This window comes from Rosa rugosa, chromosome 1 (genome assembly GCF_958449725.1).
Source record: "Rosa rugosa chromosome 1, drRosRugo1.1, whole genome shotgun sequence".
Classification (NCBI taxonomy): domain Eukaryota; kingdom Viridiplantae; phylum Streptophyta; class Magnoliopsida; order Rosales; family Rosaceae; genus Rosa; species Rosa rugosa.
Genome location: NC_084820.1, coordinates 71,643,313 through 71,663,673, shown reverse-complemented (window position 1 = coordinate 71,663,673; position 20,361 = coordinate 71,643,313). Strand labels below are relative to the sequence as shown.

The window sequence follows — 20,361 nt, the reverse complement described above, 5'->3', positions numbered from 1 at the left end:
TCGGGGCGTGACAGGAATTCCTCCTTCATCGAAATTAACTAAGAAGTCTTGTGATTCACGTGCTAGTACACAGAATAATTAACTTATAAATTGAACTACCCAAGCAATTTTTTTGTTACTAATAGCCCAAAAATAAGAACAAAATAAACTTTGCCATAGATTAAAATAACTCCGCTATTGATACCACTATATCTAACTAAGAAGTAACTCCACTATATATATATTCACTATCTCCAACATGCGTGGTCTTTACTTCTTTTAACACTTCACGTACTCAATCTATAAACACAAAGACACTTTGAGGATTAATCTAAAGTAGCAAAGCCACAAAACACAACACCACATGGGAAATCATATCCTCTCTCCATCAATAGTAGCAAAGCCACAATTATATGAAAAGAACTTTTACATCACGTATTAAAATTTTAAAACCCGCATGACAAATATCATTAACATCATACATACGCCAATAATATATTGATACGTATGAAAGGTCATTTTCCGTAACGAGACGGCGTCAAAAAATAATTGCCAACAAAGAAAAAGTACAGAAAAAAAAAAAAAACATTAAAAATTTGAAAACGACAGCGAATAGCTTCATCACCTTCATGTTTGGCAATCACGCTCTCCTGACTCTCTCTCTCTCTCTCTCTCTCTCTCTCTCACGCCATTGAAGCAATTTTAGATTCAAGCAATCTCAGATTTTGCCCCCCCCCCCAAAAACCCTAAAATCCCATGCGATATCCTCAATCGAAATCCCACACTGATACAAAACCAAAACGACGTCGCTTCTTCCTCATTTCCGTTCTCTGCAAATTCACCACCGGAGGGATTTTGTAGAGATAGAAATGCCGAGCGTAGCTGTGAAGCTCTACAGCGTCTTCTTCAAGTTCCTCTTGAAGCACCGTCTCCAGAACCGGATCCAAACCCGACCCGACGAGTTCGACCCCTTCGGCGTCACCTCCCGACCCGAAGAAACCATCGCCGCCGCCAATCCCTTATTCGACGACGGCGTCGCCACCAAGGACATCCACATCGATCCTTTTACTTCTCTATCTATTCGAATCTTCCTCCCCGAGTCCGCTCTCAACCCGCCGGAGCCCTCCGGTAAATCTAGGGCTAGACGGCCCGATCTCAATTCTCCGGCCGATTCCGCCCGGCCGAGTCCGAACGGCTCGCCGTTCCATCCTTCCCGCCGCAGCAGCTACGGCAACGCGGCGGTGGCGAATACGTTGAGGGCGGAGCCCAGGAGGAACAGCTACGGCTTCAGCAACGACGTCGAGGGGTTGAATTTGATGGCCGGAGTCGGCTCCGGAGTGTACAGAGGGTACTCGCCGGCGAATTCGGCCAAGAAGAGTCGGAAATTGCCGGTGATTTTGCAGTTTCACGGCGGTGGTTGGGTCAGTGGGAGCAATGACTCGGTGGCCAACGACTGTTTCTGTCGCCGGATTGCGAAATTGTGCGACGTCATCGTTTTGGCCGTCGGGTACAGGCTTGCGCCGGAGAATAAGTACCCGGCGGCGTTTGAAGACGGTTTGAAGGTGTTGAATTGGTTGGGGAAGCAGGCCAATTTGGCCAATTTGTCCATGGGCGGCGCCACCGAGTTGAAGAAGACTGATAATCGGCATATTGTGGACACTTTCGGGGCGTCAATGGTTGAGCCGTGGTTGGCTGCCCATGGAGATCCATCAAGGTAATAGTTTTCTTTCACATTATACTCTTATTGTTAAAGCTAAGATTCCAACTTTGAATTCTAGTTAGTGATCGCTGAAAATGTACTGATTCTAATCTGCTAAGGAGAGAACATGCATATATGAGTTTCGAATTCTTAGTTCAGTTTGCTGATGTTGCTATAATGTGTTTTGCATTGCTTGTGGTCAACGTTTTAGAGTTGATTAGATCCATGAGTTGATTTCTTTTCATTCACAAATTTGCAATTGGAGACTATGATGGGAATGTTGCAAGTTCAGTCTCGGAGCAGTTTTCCCAACTAAAATGAATGTCAAGGCTGGTTGCTGGTGGCAATGCTTTATCTTCTGAGCTCATTTCCATCTCAGCCGGACTTTGATTAATGTCAACCGAGAACTATTGTTTTTCAAGGGTTCCATTGGTTCTGCTAGTTGACTAATTAGGCCACTAGCTGTATGACGGCTTATCCAGATTTAGAAGGGGGAGAATTGATTTATCATCTTTTTCTGCAGCTCCAGCACTAAATAAAAGTTAAACTCGAATCATATTTAAAATTTGTGAAAAAAAATAGATGCTCTTAGATTTATGATGGCTATGGTTTTTTATTTATTATTGTTTTCTTCAGTTCCTTTTGACAGATGTTTTTTTCCCGTTTCTCTTTGTAATGAAGTTCTGTTTCTTATAAAAAATTATACTTGATAGATATATACAGATAAGAGCTTGGACTAAAAGTGGCAACGTATATGTTCATATAAGAATTTAATCCCTACAGAATTTTTGCTATGTTGGTTTTCTTCTGAAATGTTTCTGCTTTTATCACTGTCTGATGCATGGATCCCTTAAATGAATGTACATGTTGGATTCATGTAGATGTAGATTGAGTGAGAAGCATTTGTTGTTTGCTTCCTCAATTTGTAGCAAATCTTTAGAGTTCTTGATGATAAGTGTTAGAGAAAATCACTCTCCTATATTTATTTCCTCTCCACAATCAAAACTGATTGTGTAACCTCTCTACAATCAAAACTGATTGTGTAACCTCTCCACAGTCAAAACTGATTGTGTAACCTCTCCACAGTCAAAACTGATTGTGTAACCTCTCCACAATCAAAACTGATTGTGTAACTGTAGATTAGTTTTGAATATTTGCATTTATAGCATTGTATTCTGTTGGTAACAGTAGAGCAGATCTTAGCTATATAATTGTACAATTGTAAACATACAGATCAATGAAAATCATATTTAACAATAAGAGTTAATAGTTTCAGTAAGAAGTAAGAGCGGAAGTGGGATTTGCATATGTTGATGTAAGATAATCCTTGCTTTCTTGAAGCTGCTTCTACCTTGTGTCAACCAGAAATGGCACAAATGATTAATTAACGTGTGGCTTTCTTGAATACGCTATTAGCATATCAGCCCAAATGACTAATTTACATCTAGGTAAGGTGTTAATATATATACCCATGCGTGCCATGACTTGAACTAATTTAAAGAAAACATATGACATTGACTTGTTGTCACACCTCTAAGTATTGGTATAGTGGGTTTGAGTGTATAAAACTATTATCTTAATGGTTTTGATTGAAGTTCTTTAAGGTAAATTGGTGTTTTTTGGTTTTCATTGTCGGGCTGTTCCCCTGCACTTTTCTTGAAACTTGAAAGTGTGTGTTGATTAGTTTTAGAGTACCATGTATAGTAGCAGCACTATACGTTTTAGTTCTCTGCATTTTCCCGTTCTGGAAATATTATCTTTTCCATTTTGTCTTCTCCTCTCTGGAATCTACTCCAGAAGAAGGCTGGATTGCCAAATTACTAACTTTGTTTTGATTTAACAAACAGATGTGTTCTCCTTGGGGTGAGCTGTGGTGCAAACATTGCAGACTATGTGGCTCGGAAAGCTGTAGAGGCAGGCAAGCTTCTGGAGCCTGTAAAGGTGGTTGCACAGGTCCTTATGTATCCGTTCTTCGTTGGCAGTGTTCCCACACATTCTGAAATAAAATTGGCAAATTCGTATTTCTATGACAAGGCAATGTGCATGCTAGCTTGGAAATTATTCTTACCCGAGGAAGAGTTTAGCTTGGACCATCCAGCTGCCAATCCTCTCATTCCAGACAGGCAACCGCCTTTAAAGCTCATGCCTCCAACCCTTACAGTGGTGGCAGAACATGATTGGATGAGAGACCGTGCCATTGCTTACTCAGAGGAGCTTCGGAAGGTAAATGTTGATGCACCCGTAATGGAGTATAAAGATGCAGTTCATGAATTTGCAACCCTTGATATGCTTCTCAAGACCCCTCAGGCACAGGCCTGTGCAGAGGACATTGCCATCTGGGTAAAGAAATACATCTCACTTCGAGGTCACGAGTTCTCATATTAATTAGGAGACAAAACCGTGATATTGCTCCACAACACAATCATCTGCCTGTGGATTCTGTTAGAAGCTAAGCAGAGAGAAAAGCGGCCTGCTGCCGTTACCTGGAACTTATACTGCTAAATCATTCAGGTGGCCTCTGCCTCGGTAGCCCTCGGGATGCGATTCAGTAATTACACAATGTGACCTTGTGATGCTCTGTGTTTTTGTAAGATAGATAAGTTGGCTGAGAGTAGGATTTAGATGAGCCTGTGAGATGTATCTCATTTTCTGGTGAGGAGCCACACCGCGTTCGGACATTCTTGTGACATTTTTTCCTGTGAATTATGATACATTTTCTTATGAATAGAGTTGAATTAAATTAAATGATCTCTCACTCTCCTTCTTGCTCCTTTATGAAGAATGATCCCGATGCAATTGGGTGCGTTTCTTAGTAATAAGTGCCCATCATGATGTTTTTGGACGAAAACAAAGGGATGTTGGGATTGCTCAGCTGAAAATGATTGAATTGATGTCTGTGCTATAAATTTATGATGTGTTTATTTTCTATTTTTGAGCATTTCCTTTTCAGACTAGTGTTTCCATTAAACTCTTCATTCATTTCAGTTTAGTACACCTCCATTGGAATTTAAAGAGAATTTACTTTTGCTGAGGTAAAAAGTATGTTCATTTTTCATCCATTATTAATCAATATTCTCAAAATATCTATATCCTTGCGATGATTAATAGAAATGTCCTCACGGTTATCGATTAAAGTAATGAAATCAGATGAGTGATATTATTACAAAACTTTTGTCTTTCTAGTCTCAATCTGTAGATTTGTAATAAAAACCAAAAGTCACAATTTGCGGAGTTTTTTTTTTTTGAATAAATTAATCTGTAGAGTTTTACATTCTCAGAAATTTAATTAGAAATAATATAATGAAATCATTTGAAATATTTACTTTTAGTAATTCAATTTAGTTACCAATAATTAGACATAAAAGAAAAGTTTTTATTTTATTTTTTGACGACAAAAGTTAGATGTAATAATTTGTCAATTCAAATTTTCTTTTTGTTGGTGAACAATAACTGTCACTCATGATTTTACCGCTTTTTCTTTCAAAAAAGAAAAGAAAAAAGAAAAGGAAATAACGATTACTTAATAGTTAATACTTATTCACTCCCGGTAACACCGGAACTTAACCCAACCCGATCTCCAACCCGACCCGACACACAAAACCGGTGCTGCCTGTATAACTTCGTTTCTAATTTTGGACCCTTTTGGACTAGTGCGATTCGCCATGAGAGTAATCGACAACTCACCCTCTGCTACTCTCTGATTCACTTCCAAACCTGTCACCATCACCAATCTCCGATTGCCTCACACGACGTCGTTTCCTCCGTCTCAGATCTACTACCGCCTCATCTCATCCGTAAGCATTTCCTCTTCACTTTCATGCTTCTTCACTCTCAGACTCTCTCTCTCATTCATTTACTTCCATGACCGATCTCATTCTTCTGTATAAGGAAATTTGTGTAGAATTTAATGCTGCTCTACTAGCTCAATCACTGCTTCAACTTTTTTTTTTCCTTATGGAATTTTCGAATTTTCTTCCTGAAGCTTAATTTGAATGCGGAGGAGAATTTGAGCGGTCACGATGGAGGTGCTAGGGTTTAAAGCGAAGTCCAAAATAGCGCTGCTCGTTGTTCTCGTGCTGAGCTTTGGCCTTGCTGCGCTCTATGGCTTGTTGAAGCCGGTTTCGAACGGCTGTAACATGACGTATATGTATCCGACGTATATTCCGATACAGATGACTAACTCCGGTGCTGCACCGGCGGCGAAGTATGGGCTGTATTTGTACCACGAAGGCTGGAAGACGATTGATTTTAAGGAGCATGTACAGAAGCTAAGCGGCATTCCGGTGCTTTTTATTCCGGGGAATGGCGGGAGCTATAAGCAGGTAAGGTCAGGTTTTGGTGGATTTTGATGTAGTGATGGAGTGTTTTACATGATGGAAAGCTTAAGGTTTGTGGATTTTGTGATTTACAGGTGAGGTCATTGGCTGCGGAATCTGATAGGGCGTATAAAGTAGGTCCACTTGAGCGTACGTTTTATGAAGAAGCTCGGTTAACTCCGGAAGAGGGAGGGGAGGAGGATATGGATGCAGCTGGCTTTGAGTTGAAGAACCAATACGATTCGAGGTTGGACTGGTTCGCTGTGGATCTTGAAGGAGAACACTCTGCTATGGATAGTGCTGTACTTGAACAACACACACAATATGTTGTCCACTGCATTCACAGGGTTGATCTCTCTCTCTCTCTCTCTCTCTCTCTTTCTTACTCACTCATACACAAACTATTTTCCTCAGATTGAATGTGGAATTGAAATCTCTCAATGCTTGATCCTTGAGTTCATACTATTTTCTTGAAATTGCATCATGAGAAAGAGTCGTAGAGTTTACAGCACTTAAATGTGTAGGCGAACTTTTCTTTATTGCAGTTTTGTCAAAAATATGACATGCATTTCTCAATGTTGGATTTTTACCCTGTCAATACTTCCTTTTTGGGGCTGCAACATCTTTCTTGTTTGCACTGGCTTGTGGTTTATTTAGTGTTTAGAAAAAAGATTTGTTTTCACACGTTTCTAATTGTCATTATATTTAACCTACAAGGCTACAACCACACATGCAGATTTTGGATCAGTACGAGGAGTCTTTCAAGGCTAGAGAAAAGGAAGGAGCTGCAACCTCTGCGACTTTGCCAAAAAGTGTTATATTGGTTGGTCACTCTATGGGTGGTTTCGTTGCTAGAGCTGCAGTGGTCGACCCTCTTTTGAGAAAGTCAGCAGTTGAAACAATTATTACACTTTCCAGCCCACACCAGTGAGTATTGTGGCTCATACAATGTCTTGTGTTCTCAAAGTGATGGCATAAATTATTTTGATGATTTTTACCTCTTTCATTCAGACAACCTCCTGTGGCACTGCAGCCTTCCTATGGTCACTACTTTAGACATGTTAATCGAGAATGGAGAAAGGGATATGAGGTCCAAACAACTGCAGCAGGACATTACTTGTCTGGTCCTGCTCTCTCTAATGTTGTTGTCATATCTATTTCTGGTGGTTATAATGATTACCAGGTAAGTATGTTGACACATGTCTTGAATACTATAATTGAAGAGTTGGACTAAATGTTGCATAATCATAATTTACTGAAGTTGTTTGTAACTGTGTTAGTGTTAGTATAGGCATATGCGGTCTTTTTATTTTATTGTTTTTACATCAAATCTCTGTATGTGTATAACTATTCTTGCTGTGTACCCTTACTTTGTGGCTTGTTTTTGTCTTTAGGTAAGGACCAAGTATGAATCCCTTGATGGCATTGTGCCGCCTACCCATGGTTTTATGATCAGTAGTACCGGCATGAAAAATGTTTGGTTATCCATGGAACATCAAGTTATCTTATGGTGCAATCAATTAGTTATCCAAGTAAGTGAAAGTCACGTTTGGAAGCCGGATTCAATTATATGCAGGCGGAATATAATAATACATATGCTCTTGTCCAGGTATCACACACTCTCCTTAGTTTGGCAGATTCCAGAACAGGCCAGCCTTTCTCTGACACACGAATAAGACTTGCAATATTCTCGAGAATGCTTCGTAGTGCAATACCACAAAGTTTCAATTGGAGGAAGCAATCGCAATTGTCTCAACAGTCAATGCATGCTCCAACTAGAGACGTGAAAGACAGAACTGGTAATATATGATAGCATTTTGTATTGTTGTGGAAACTCCATCATATGGTTCTTTATGGTTTGCTAAAACCCTTGGGATATTAATGTTAATGTATTCATTTTATAGCAGTAGTGCAAAAAAGGATGCACAAGTTTCCTGACAATGTTAATGTCTTCATTTTATATACTCTACAATTGCAGAATCACTATACATCCCTGCTGCTTGTCCTAGCAATTTTCATTGGAGTGATGATGGCCTTGAGAGGGACTTATACATTCAGACAACCACCGTCACTGTTTTAGCCATGGATGGTCGAAGACGGTGGTTGGACATTCAAAAACTGGTTAGCATCAGCAATCTTTCCATCTACCATCTAGATAGTGATATGGGAACTGTTCTGAAGTTATTTTCATTCATGATTCTATAAAGTCATATTAATCCTCTCCTTCCCCAGCCCTCTTTCATTCATGGTTGTCCTTATGAAAGGTTTCTGGGAATAGTTTCTTTATATCGTGCATGCACGGCTTTGTTTGAAATAAAAGCGCTCTGTGCAATTAATTTGTCGTTTATGAGTTAAAGGGTTAATTTTGATCTATTGGCCTTGCAATGCTTTTCAAGGTGATGAATGAGTATTTACCTTTATATGTTCTTTTTTCCCTATTCAGTTGTTCGTATCACTGATAGCTTTTGTTAATTAGCTTTGTATTTTGCATTTTGTATCCCTGATAGTGCGACTTTAATCTATTCGTGCAGGGATGAATGAGTATTTACCTTTATATGTTCTTTTTTCCCTATTCAGTTGTTCGTATCACTGATAGCTTTTGTTAATTAGCTTTGTATTTTGCATTTTGTATCCCTGATAGTGCGACTTTAATCTATTCGTGCAGGGATCCAATGGAAGAAGTCACTTCATGTTTGTGACCAACCTTGCTCCATGTTCTGGGGTTAGACTGCATCTATGGCCTGACAAAAGAAACTCAACTTCAGACTTGCCTGCATGTATAAGGATCCATGAAGTGACATCGAAGATGGTGCTCATTCCATCAGGACCAGCACCAAGACAGGTACTGAATGTTGCTTCATTACGGTTTTCATGAGTTATTGACTTATTGTATTTATGAATAGATTGTTTTTCATGGTATTTAATATGAGTGTTCTGAATTTGAAGTGGATTTTTCCTTAACTTGTTTCAAGTGAATTTTGTTATACTCTATGACAGTCATGTCTAATTAAGTTGCTACTCAGCTTTTCAAAAATTAAAAAAAATTAGGTTGGTACTCAGACTGGTTTCCCTGGCACATTTATGTGCTAATTTCATCTGCATGCCTTGATTTTTGGATATGCTCTATTAGATTGAACCAGGAAGCCAAACAGAGCAAGCTCCCCCTTCAGCTATACTCTGCTTAGGACCCAAGGATATGCGTGGTTTCAGATTCCTGACCATCTCAGTTGCACCACGTCCGGTATTGTTTCCCCTGAACTTTTATGCTTCACAAAGAGTCTGATTAGATTGAGTTTTGATTTGTTGTTTTCCTTGTTATGTGCTAGACTGCTTATTGTCTCCTTACTTTTGTTCTGTTTTTTATTTTCATTTTTTTGATAACTATGTTTCGTTTTTCCAAAGAGTTCTTTTTCTTTTTTTGTTTGAAATCTTTATTTTATTTCTTTTTCTTTTTCAACACTTTAAAATATGTTTTGGCATGTTTGCTGTAAGCATACATCTGAAGTACATGCAGTGAGTAATTGACTATATTGTCACAGATCGGTAAACTGTATGATTATCTAGTTCTTGATTTCCTTGAAAATTCACTTCTTCGAAACAGTAACTGCACAATGAAGTTCTTTTGGTGTCTAATATAGCAAAGGGTGATTGTAAATTCTCAACTATGTCATATTGTCATTTTCATAGTAAAAGCTGAAATGTAATCTCTCCATACTACAGTTTAAGTGAGTATAGTCTTTCTGTTATGCCTTTAGTTGTTAGTCTTGTCTGAAGTCTGCCTGTGTTTCTTATCCTCAATTTCTCAACCCTTTTCTCCTGTATCTTGTTAAATGTGATATTTCAACTGTATTGAGTTTTGTACATGACGGTTGACAATCTTGTAATCAGAGTATTTCAGGCAGACCTCCACCAGCAGTTTCCATGGCAGTTGGTCAGTTTTTTAATCCAGCGGAAGGGGAGAGAGAGATCTCTCCTTGGTCTCCTCCACTGTCTGGTTATTCTCACAAGGTTAATATTTTGATGACTCTGAGTGATTCTGGAATTTCAAAATCGTAGGAACTTAAGCTGTCACTTATCTGATTGTTTGTTTGACCAGTCATGACTTGGGTTGCTATGCAGGATTTATCTTGGAAGGAAGATCATCCCCTTGCTTTGAATCTATCATTCACAAGTAGTTTAGGCCTTCTGCCTGTAAAGTTCTCTTTGACGACCGCAGGTTGTGGAATAAAGAGTTCTGGACTTCCAGATGAACAGGCTGGAGATATTGATAATAGCAGTAAGAGCTGATCTTAATAGTTTTATAACTTGTACCCCTTTTATGTTGTATATCTTTGGTTCATATATCGTCATGGATTAAAGAATGTTGACGTAAATGGTTTCTCTTGTATGACTAAGCTATTTCTTTCTTCATATTACAGAGCTCTGTAAGCTTCGCTGTTTCCCACCAGTTGCATTTGCTTGGGATGAAACAGCAGGTCTCCACGTATTCACAGATTTGTATAGTGACAAAATTGTTGTTGATTCATCACCATCGCTTTGGAGTTCACCCATAAGTTCTGAGAAAACCTCTGTTATGTTGGTGGTAAGATTTCACCTATACTTTCAGTTATTGTATCATATGATATTGACACAAGACATTAGTGAATTATAAGTTCTATTGAAGCAAGAACAGCAAATTTTGATGATTTCTTCCTACTATTGTTGATAGGAAAAGGTTTTTACATTTCATACGCTGCTTCTCTTCAGGTAGATCCACATTGTTCATATAGCAGTGCGATGACTGTTTCCGTAACTGCAGTTGCCAGTAGGTTTTTGCTTGTGTATACTTCACAGGTAATGACTTCCAACAGCCCACCCACTTCGAGATATTTCTGAATTTTTCAGCTGTGTTTCTTCAGTTTCTTTTGCTCTTTATGCTTATAAAATGATACCGTGAGGGCTTGGAGGGGAGTAGGAAATTATAGAGATTTGACTGAAAGGGTTCATGTTGTTTATATTTAGTTGCTCCTCATGTTATACTGCCAAAATCTGATTGCAAACGCACGTACCCAGAAATGGCTATGTATATTAAACCTTTGAGCTAAGCTATTGCTGTATAGTATCTGGAGTTATTTAATGTGAACTGTCATATACATATAGATGAGAGGACAACAGGCATGTGATTATTTCCAAATGCGGTTCACTTCTGTGACCTGTCCCATCTCCCAATTACATGATCTAGTGACAGTTTCCATTCGTTCGACCAAAACATGCAAAATCATGCGAATACTGAATGAAAATAATTCATGTTGAATTGGAACAATGGGCACATATGGCATAATGGTGAGGGCTGGGTTCGAGTCTTAATAGTCACTCGTGAACCATTTAATTCTGGCGGTTGGTTGGACATTGAACCCATTCAGTCTAAATTGTGAGAGAAAATTGCACTAAGTTTGATGGGCAGGTCAGATCAGCCGGGTTAGAATGTTGGTGAAAAAAGTTCCCATATTCTTTCTCATGATCTATAAAGATTTTCTTTCTTTCTTTTTTAATTAGAAAAAGAAGTATGCTTCATAAGTAGTTCTATTGATCATGTTATAGGGCTGTTGTCTTGCAGATTATTGGTTTCTCCATTGTTGTTATCTTTTTTGCACTGATGCGGCAAGCATGTGCATGGGATCGTAACCTACCCATACCCTCGATGTTGAAGGCTCTGGAGTCCAATTTGAGATTCCCAATTCCATTTATCTACCTTGCTATTGCACCAATTGGTCTTTCTTTACTCGTTGGTTTTTGGATTTCTCAACCATCTCCTTCATTTGCTAGCTTCACCATTGTATCAGTTGTCTGCTATTTCCTTGCTAATGGCTTCATAGCCATTCTGATTTTGACATCCCAGTTCGCCTTTTATGGGGCTGCTCTGCTACATATTTTCATCAAGAAAAGGTCAGTAAGCTTGCTTTATTGTTCTTTATACAAAATTGGATAAAAGATTACGTGTTTACTAGTGCCAATAATGATAGGAATTATTTTTTTGCAGGTTTCAATTGGGGGGAAAAACTTCTCAATGGTTTGTGAATATATCCTCTGGTTTCTGTTCATGGAAGGTAAACTTTATCTTGTAGTACAATATCATCATTACCAGCTCAAGCATTTTTTTTGAACTGGTGTCTTGCACATGTAGCTATTAGAAACTGTGTGTTTGAATGTCTTTATATCGCTGTGTTTGGTGATTTTGTGCACTTCCAATTTTAAAAGATTATAACCCCCTTTGACTATTACTTCCCCTTTTTGTTTCCTTCAGTTCTTGAAAAAGGTTGAAATGCCGACTCATGAACTTTGACATGACTCTTTTATGAACAGGTGGTAAGGGTTATAAGAGCTAATCCACTAATGGTTACAGCACTTGCTGCAATTACTTTGGCATGCTTGGTTCATCCGGGTTTGGGTCTACTTGTTCTCTTGCTCTCTCATGCTTTGTGCTGTCATACTGCTCTTTGCAGGTATGTCCCAACTTTGATTGCCATGGACTTGGACGAGTTATACATATATTTTCTGTCCATTTATTGTATTCTTATTTCATATAAGTTTTTATTATTGTTTCTTGTTGATGCATAAAATTGTAAACTTCATGAGTCATTTCCTACGGTATCTGAAAAAAAAAAAACGATCCTAAAAGTTGTTTTATGTCTTTGTAACAGTTTTTTGACAGCTTCATTTCGCAGCCATGCACTAAGACATGAATTATTTGATTATAAGAAAGACGGAAATGGTGGGCCTGACAAACTTACATTCAAACGTGATGGTATATCAAACCAGAATTTTACTTCTGAAGATACGTGCTCCAATAGCCCAGACTCTCCAAAAAGTTTTGGTGAAACTCAATTCGAGATATTCCATCATCGGCATGGGTTGTTTATTTTGCATCTTGTTGCAACGCTCATGTTTGGCCCATCATTTGTGACTTGGTTGGAGGTACGATCATTCTGTCAATTATCTTTCTCATCTCTCTATGAATCTGATGATTTCATATCTATGGATGGGCACCATAGTATGCTAGCAAATTTCTGAACCAAATGGTTCCTGGCATTAACTCTCTAGAACCACCAAGTTTTCAACATTCATCAAGATCCATGCAAAAGAGTTTCCAATCGTGCTGTATATGTTAAGAGTAATGCACATGTGTCGAGGAATGGTGTATGCATGTCTTTACCCCTGACCAAGCCATACGGATTACATACAAATACAATTAGGATTTCATACCTTGTTGTAACGACCGTTTGTGTGATGTTTAAGCTATGCAAGATTTTATCCATTTTTCTCTTATGTAAACTAGTTTTTTTGTGTTGCAGAGAATTGGGACGGATCACAGCTTTCCATGGGTCTTGGATTCAGCTCTTTCCACGGGTGTGATCCTTCATGGTATCTTCACTTCAAACCCTCAGTTCAATTCCTTCCTGGTTTCTTTCCCTCCAATCCGAAACCTAGAAGTGAGGATGCATTTACTGTACCTGTTTGCTGGATACTATTCCTATCTCTCTTCCCTGGCCTTGGCTCCATACAGAGAATTTTATGTTATGGCTGCTGTAGGCTATACTTCAATTGGTCTGACCCTCTTACAGAGATGGAACAAGGAGAAGGGAGATGCCCATTTTGTTAACCGAAAGCACTCTCACAGGCACTGACTTCCCCAGAAATACACAGATTTTACTCAATGGCCAAATCTCCAGTAAGGCCCCTTGTACAAATTTAGGTTACAAGAACATGTTAGTCCTTCCGAGGGTGGGATTTGTTTGTGGACTTGCTTCTATTAACCACAGTTCTGCAATCAGAATTCTCACAGACCCCTTAGTGAACTGTTTGGTGAAGCGACTGAAACGAAAAATTTTGTTGTGCCATATGACCCCTTTTCCAGGTCGCAGGGATGGTCTGCTGTGTTTTCTATTTTGTTTCCTGATACCATTGGGAGTTTTATGAGGGTTCTGTTTGGCGATCTAATGAAAGAAAGAGTAGGCTATCCTGCTGGGGATTGACTTGTTGTATTGTAGCGTGTCCATAGATAAAAACAATGATTGTAACCAACGGGTACCATTACAAGTTTGGAGTGTCTGATTCGTGTGTGTGTTTAATTTGCAAGGTTACCGTTTCATACTTTCTGTCAATTCCTATTCTGGTTACCATTTTTGACCGCCTAGTCTCTTGCGATGGTGGATGCATAGCACTTTGGGTGTGCAGGTGTATAATCAATTTGTTTAAGGCATTCTGTCAAGATAGTCCAAGAAATGCATTAGAGGTCTATACAGTACACAAGATTCAAATCTTCATAAAAGACCTCATCTAGAAACCCTTCCAAGAAAAGGAGTTTCCTGGTGTAAACCAACTTTGTTTCAGCAGGGAAAAGCTGTGTTCCCAGTTCTTTGTAAATGTTGGGAGTACATGAACAAAGTAATGCAACAAATTTAGTAACCACTAGGCTTGAGCAATGCTAGTAGAACGTACGTAGGAGTTGCATGATGCCATGCAACATGTTAACAACTTTAAACAATGACAAAAACACAAGAATCGAATAGCATGGCAAGATTAATACAAGCTATATATATGCAAAAGAGAAACACACTATGCAACTATTTTCCTTTTGTTTATGAGAGTAACAAGATATATTGGTTCTAAATGTTCATCATTAATCCTATCTCTTCGACTCTTCGATCGATTGTCTCTGAATAACGTGCTCGTGTATTCAGATACATAAGTGGAAGCTTACTCCTTATAGGTGTTAATATTTGTTTACTTTCCAATACTATATTGTCTAAATCAGATGTCTTAATAGCATGACAACAAAAATTCTATTTCCGCATTATGATTTGGATTTTAATTAATCAATTAATGGTTAATTAAACTTTTCAAAAAAAGAATTATAACACATGCAGTCTCGCCCATTTACAGACATCATTGGGGCCTCATTTTGATTTTAGGACCAGCCTGTAAAATTTTAGGACCGGCCCTAGGGTTAAGGTTTAGGTCGCTCGAAATAATATTAGAAGCCCAAAATTCAATATATAAATAAAGAAAAGTGGTCAGGTAGAAACCCTAGCTGATGTAGCCTAGCTCGCTCGCTCACTCACTGTGTACCATGTCAATGTCAAAAATGAAGAAGAACAAAATGAAGAAGGAGGGGGACGATAGGTGGTCAAACGGACTCCCAAAATATGTCTTGCAATTGATACCAGAACGGCTACAGATATCACATTACCAATCCTTTCGCCACGTCTCCCTTTCTTGGCGAGGTGTGATTGAGGATGGTGTCGCCACCAAGACTTGCCCTCCAGCTGCTCAACTTCCGTGGCTCTTGCTCAGATCTAATGATTTTCGACATGCCTTCATTCTACTTTAGATTTAAGTGGCCGGAGTGGTACTGCCCTCCTCCTGCTATTCATTTCACCCAAATAATACAAACGGTAGCTAGTGCCTATAGGTAATGCTTTAGTTGAAGACGTGACTTTAATTACGTACATTTTGTTCAAAATCGACAAATTAACTATAGTCCAATAACAACAATTCAACAACAAAAACAGTAGTATAAACAAATAAACAATACTTTAGATAATGCTTAGTTGAAGAGTAAGCTGAGAGGCCCCCGACTCAAGCGATGTGTATGGAAACTTAGGATCGTATATAAAATTACATATCATTCTGATCGTCTGGGTGACTAATCAATTACGTACCATTCTGAAACACCTAGATGACTAATCAATTTCATATATAAAATTACGTACCATCCTTTTAGAAATGACAGTTTGCTTCCATTTTTAAATAATTTATTTTTATTCTAGATATTCCAAAAAAAAAAATCTACCATCAAAGAGAGATCGGTGTCGATCTTATTGGGTAAATGATCGACAAAAGCATAGGGTCTTCACCCTATCGGGTCGGTCACGCTTTCAACTGGCCCAGCTTGTCTAAAGTGGCGGGTCAGTCACGAATTTATACACCGACTCTTGGAAACAATTCAAATCAAAATCGATAATATCTTGGCATAAACCCTAAAACCCCAATCACTCTTGGGTTCTCATCGCCATGGAGAACGGCGAAATACCCGAAAACACTAATGAACGTAAGAGATTTTTTCATTCTGGGTTTTGTTCATTTGGGATGTGTTGTTTAAATAATTAATCATGTGGTACAAAAAATACAGAAAAAAAAACATTAAAAAACGAATGATTTTTTTTTTTTGAGACTAAAAACGAAATGATTTCTTCATTTTTTTTTTTTGCACAGCTAAAATAGAAATTAAAAAAAAAAAACGTAATAGTTCATGGCATTTTCTTATTGATTAGACATTAATTTTTGAAACTCAAGTTTGATTAAGAAATGTATATTTAGTTAAGATTTATAAAGTGATTAAATTATTGAAATGACTAAGAAGAAGATATTGAACCAGGGGCCCAATGAGGTTCGCGTGCTGACCGACAAAGATCCGATTTCCCTGAAGCTTGAAGCTGCTGAGGTGAAGACTCCCCTGGTGGTTGTGGTGGCATCTTCAGGGCCAGGAGCCGGTGCCTTTGAGAAGCGTCTCGTCGAGATGATTGCCAAAGATCTGGTGGAGAGGGCCGAGAAGGAAGATGGAGGGGGAAGCGAAGAAGGTCAAAGTGAGTAATACTGGAGAGGGAAGCGTTGATGTTATCACTACTAGGAAGACTACCTTTAATGACATTTTTTTCATGGCATTTTATGAAAAACGTCATGAAAAGTACATTCAATGACGTTTTTTTACTGAAACGTCATTGATTATTTGATTTCAAAATTTTATCGTATGTTTGTGGCATTTAGCAAATGCCGTAAAAGTTCAAAAATGTCAATGACATTTACAAAACGCATGAAAATTTATGACGATCATGCCTACTCTGTTTATTGGTGTGGATGAGTCAGTTTTACATTGTGAAACATGTGTTTTGGCCAAGAGTCATCGTTCTACTTATTCTCCTAGTGTTTCTAATAAAAGTGTTATTCCTTTTGAGTTGATTCATTCTGATGTTTGGGGGCCTTCTAGAGAGTCCACTGTATCGGGTATGAGATACTTTGTGTTGTTTATTGATGATTGTACGAGATTGTCATGGGTTGCTCTTCTTAAAACCAAAGATGAAGTCTTCCCTGCTTTTTAAACATTTTGTAATCTTGTTCAAACACAATATCATAGCACCATTAAAGTCCTTCGTTCTGACAATTGGGGGGGGGGGGGGGGGGGGAGTATGTTAACCATGTGTTCCAAGAGTTTTTTAAAACTCATGGGATTGTTCACCAAACCACGTGTCCGCAAACACCATAACAGAATGGAGTGTCCGAAAGGAAAAACCGTCATTTACTTGATATGGCTCGTGCTCTTCTTTTTAGTGCTCATATGCCTAAGTATCTTTGGGGCGATGCTATACATGCTTCCTCTCATCTTATTAATCGTCTTCCCTCCAGTGTTCTTCAGGGAAAAATTCCATTTGAGGTTCTCGCCTCTCATGTCTCCTTACCATCATTTCATAATCTTCCAGGTCGTGTTTTTGGTTGTGTTGCTTTTTTCCATGTACCAAAAAGCCAGAGGTCTAAGTTGGATGCCCGAGCCCTTAAGTGTGTGTTTGTTGGCTACGGAGGCTATCAGAAGGGATACAAGTGCTAGCATCCACCAACCAGAAAGTATTATGTCACTATGGATGTTACTTTCTTTGAAGACATGAGTTATTTCTCCTCTTCAGATACAACTCTTCAGGGGGAGAATTCATATTTTGAAGAGCTATATCATGGAGAGGGGGAAGAATCAGAAGGAGAAGGAGAAGCCACACAGCCAGAAGGTATTTTGACTGATCCGATTGAGACTATTAGCTCGCCGCCTCCAGCAGAAGCTCCAGACATCCAAGCACCAGTTTCCATCACGCAGAATGAGGTTAAAGACACAACTGCCCCTTCTGCCATCGCTTTTACCCCTGACCAACAGCTTCCTGGTACTGAAGATCACCCATTTGAGGTATGTCCATCCACTGATACTAGTAGTAGTGAGTCTAATGTTGAGCAATATGTGTTACCACATAGGACCACTCGAGGTCAATCAGCCAAAAGATATGAACCTACTCTTACTGCCAAATCAAAATACCCAGTAGCCAACTATATGTCCACTAGGAGGTTGTCTAAGTCATATGAATCATTTGTGAATCAAATATCTGCTGTATCAGTACCTAACAAAGTGCAGGATGCATTGTGGGATCCAAAGTGGAGGAAGGCTATGGATAAAGAGATGGACGCGTTGCAGAAGAACAATACTTGGCAACTTGTGCCTCCACCACAAGGCAAGAAAGCTGTAGGTTGTCGTTGGGTGTTTACCGTGAAGCATAATGCAGATGGATAAGTGAATTGATACAAAGCACGCCTTGTAGCGAAGGGATTAATCAGACATATGGTATAGACTATGATGAAACTTTTGCTCCTGTTGCCAAGATGAATACTATTTGGGTTCTGCTCTCGTTCGCTCCTAGTTTAAACTGGCCACTCCGACAGCTTGATGTCAAGAATGCATTTCTTCATGGAGAGTTAGCCTAGGAAGTGTACATGAGCCTTCCACCGGGGTATGTAGTTGCTTCTCCTGGTGATTTTGTATGCAAATTGAGAAAATCTATGTATGGTCTCAAACAGTCACCTCGTGCTTGGTTTGGAAGATTTTCACAGTTCATGCGGAAGGTTGGTTACAGGCAGAGCAACTCAGACCATATCTTGTTCCTCAAGCATCAACAAGGGAAGGTAACAACTCTAATTATTTATGTGGATGATATGGTAATCACTGGTAATGATACTGTTCAGATGGATAGACTGCAGAGACAGCTAGCCTCTGAGTTTGAGATGAAGGACTTGGGTGAGCTTAAGTACTTCTTAGGAATTGAGGTAGCCAGGGGGAGAGAAGGAATCTATCTCTGCCAGAGGAAGTATGTTCTTGACTTGCTGACAGAGACAAGTTTGTTGGATTGCAGACCTATTGATACTCATATTGAGCAGAACAATTGTTTAGCTGAGTATCCAGATCAGGTACCTACTGATCGAGCTCGCTATCAGAGGTTAGTTGGGCGCTTGATTTATTTGGCTCATACTAGACCAGATGTTGCATATGCAGTGAGTGTGGTGAGTCAATTCATGCATAATCCGAGTGAGAGTCACATGGATGCTGTTATGCGAATTCTGAAGTACTTGAAGTCAGCTCCAGGAAGGGAAGTACTGTTTTCTAAACACAACAACATTCTTAAGGTTTGTGGCTTCACAGATGAGGATTGGGCTTGAAATATCACAGACATGAGGTCGACACCAGGTTACTTTACTTTTGTGGGAGGTAATTTGGTTACATGGAAGAGTAAAAAACAGAAAGTTGTGGCACGTTCTAGTGCTGAGGCCGAGTATAGAGGTATGGCTCACGGAGTGTGTGAATTGTTGTGGCTGAGAATTATGTTATGTGATATGGGTTCAAACTCAAAAATACCATGCAGTTGTGTTGTGACAACAAGGCAGCTATTGACATATCATAGAATCCAGTACAGCATGATCGTACTAAGCATGTGGAGGTTGATCGTCACTTTATAAAGGAGAAGCTAGATGCCAAAATTATTAGCTTTCCTTTTGTTCCAACTGAAGAGCAACTTGCAGATTTGAGTTTCCAGGAAGGCGTTTTATGACTCACTAAGCAAGTTGGGCATGGTTGATGTATATGCGCCAACTTGAGGGGAAGTGTTAGTGTGAGTCATCGTTTCCTATTAGGAATAGACTACAAGGGAATATATTGTTGTAACTACTTACCTTGTATATGTTGTGTAGTACAGTAGTATACAATAGTTGTAGTACGATTGTAATATGTTTATATACATCACAGATGGGTGTAATAATAATCATCAGAAAATTCATTCTCTCAACCTTGTTCTATTTGACTTTAATCGTCACCAAATTTTTTTTTATGGAATGCAGAAACGCGGTAACATTTTTTTTCAATTGGTCTGACCCTCTTACAGAGATGGAACAAGGAGAAGGGAGATGCCCATTTTGTTAACCGAAAGCACTCTCACAGGCACTGACTTCCCCAGAAATACACAGATTTTACTCAATGGCCAAATCTCCAGTAAGGCCCCTTGTACAAATATAGGTTACAAGAACATGTTAGTCCTTCCGAGGGTGGGATTTGTTTGTGGACTTGCTTCTATTAACCACAGTTCTGCAATCAGAATTCTCACAGACCCCTTAGTGAACTGTTTGGTGAAGCGACTGAAACGAAAAATTTTGTTGTGCCATATGACCCCTTTTCCAGGTCGCAGGGTTGGTCTGCTGTGTTTTCTATTTTGTTTCCTGATACCATTGGGAGTTTTATGAGGGTTCTGT

General features: G+C 39.1%; 2 protein-coding genes across 4 annotated transcripts; both read left to right on the top strand.

The window, feature by feature from the left end:
* The first annotated feature begins 647 nt into the window (after positions 1-647).
* Positions 648-4,428, top strand: LOC133726689 (probable carboxylesterase 11). The gene is made up of 2 exons (XM_062154286.1): positions 648-1,693; positions 3,526-4,428. Exons 1-2 carry the CDS (start codon positions 849-851, stop codon positions 4,061-4,063), a joined length of 1,383 nt encoding a protein of 460 aa, XP_062010270.1. The 5' UTR covers positions 648-848; the 3' UTR covers positions 4,064-4,428.
* An 884-nt stretch (positions 4,429-5,312) lies between these two features.
* On the top strand, positions 5,313-14,135 carry LOC133726686 (uncharacterized). 3 transcript variants are annotated; one of them, XM_062154284.1, is made up of 19 exons: positions 5,313-5,472; positions 5,661-6,000; positions 6,090-6,341; positions 6,731-6,921; positions 7,006-7,177; positions 7,389-7,526; positions 7,604-7,793; positions 7,973-8,115; positions 8,660-8,836; positions 9,125-9,235; positions 9,883-10,002; positions 10,114-10,270; positions 10,413-10,576; positions 10,741-10,827; positions 11,591-11,919; positions 12,014-12,080; positions 12,337-12,476; positions 12,699-12,948; positions 13,326-14,135. In XM_062154284.1, the coding sequence occupies exons 2-19, from the start codon at positions 5,698-5,700 to the stop codon at positions 13,656-13,658; spliced, it is 3,324 nt and encodes a 1,107-aa protein (XP_062010268.1). In that variant the 5' UTR covers positions 5,313-5,472; positions 5,661-5,697; the 3' UTR covers positions 13,659-14,135. The 3 variants fall into 3 exon arrangements, with proteins under 3 accessions (XP_062010268.1, XP_062010267.1, XP_062010269.1); XM_062154283.1 differs by having other exon boundaries at positions 12,675-12,948; XM_062154285.1 differs by lacking the exon at positions 13,326-14,135 and having other exon boundaries at positions 12,686-12,868.
* Positions 14,136-20,361: the final 6,226 nt, after the last annotated feature.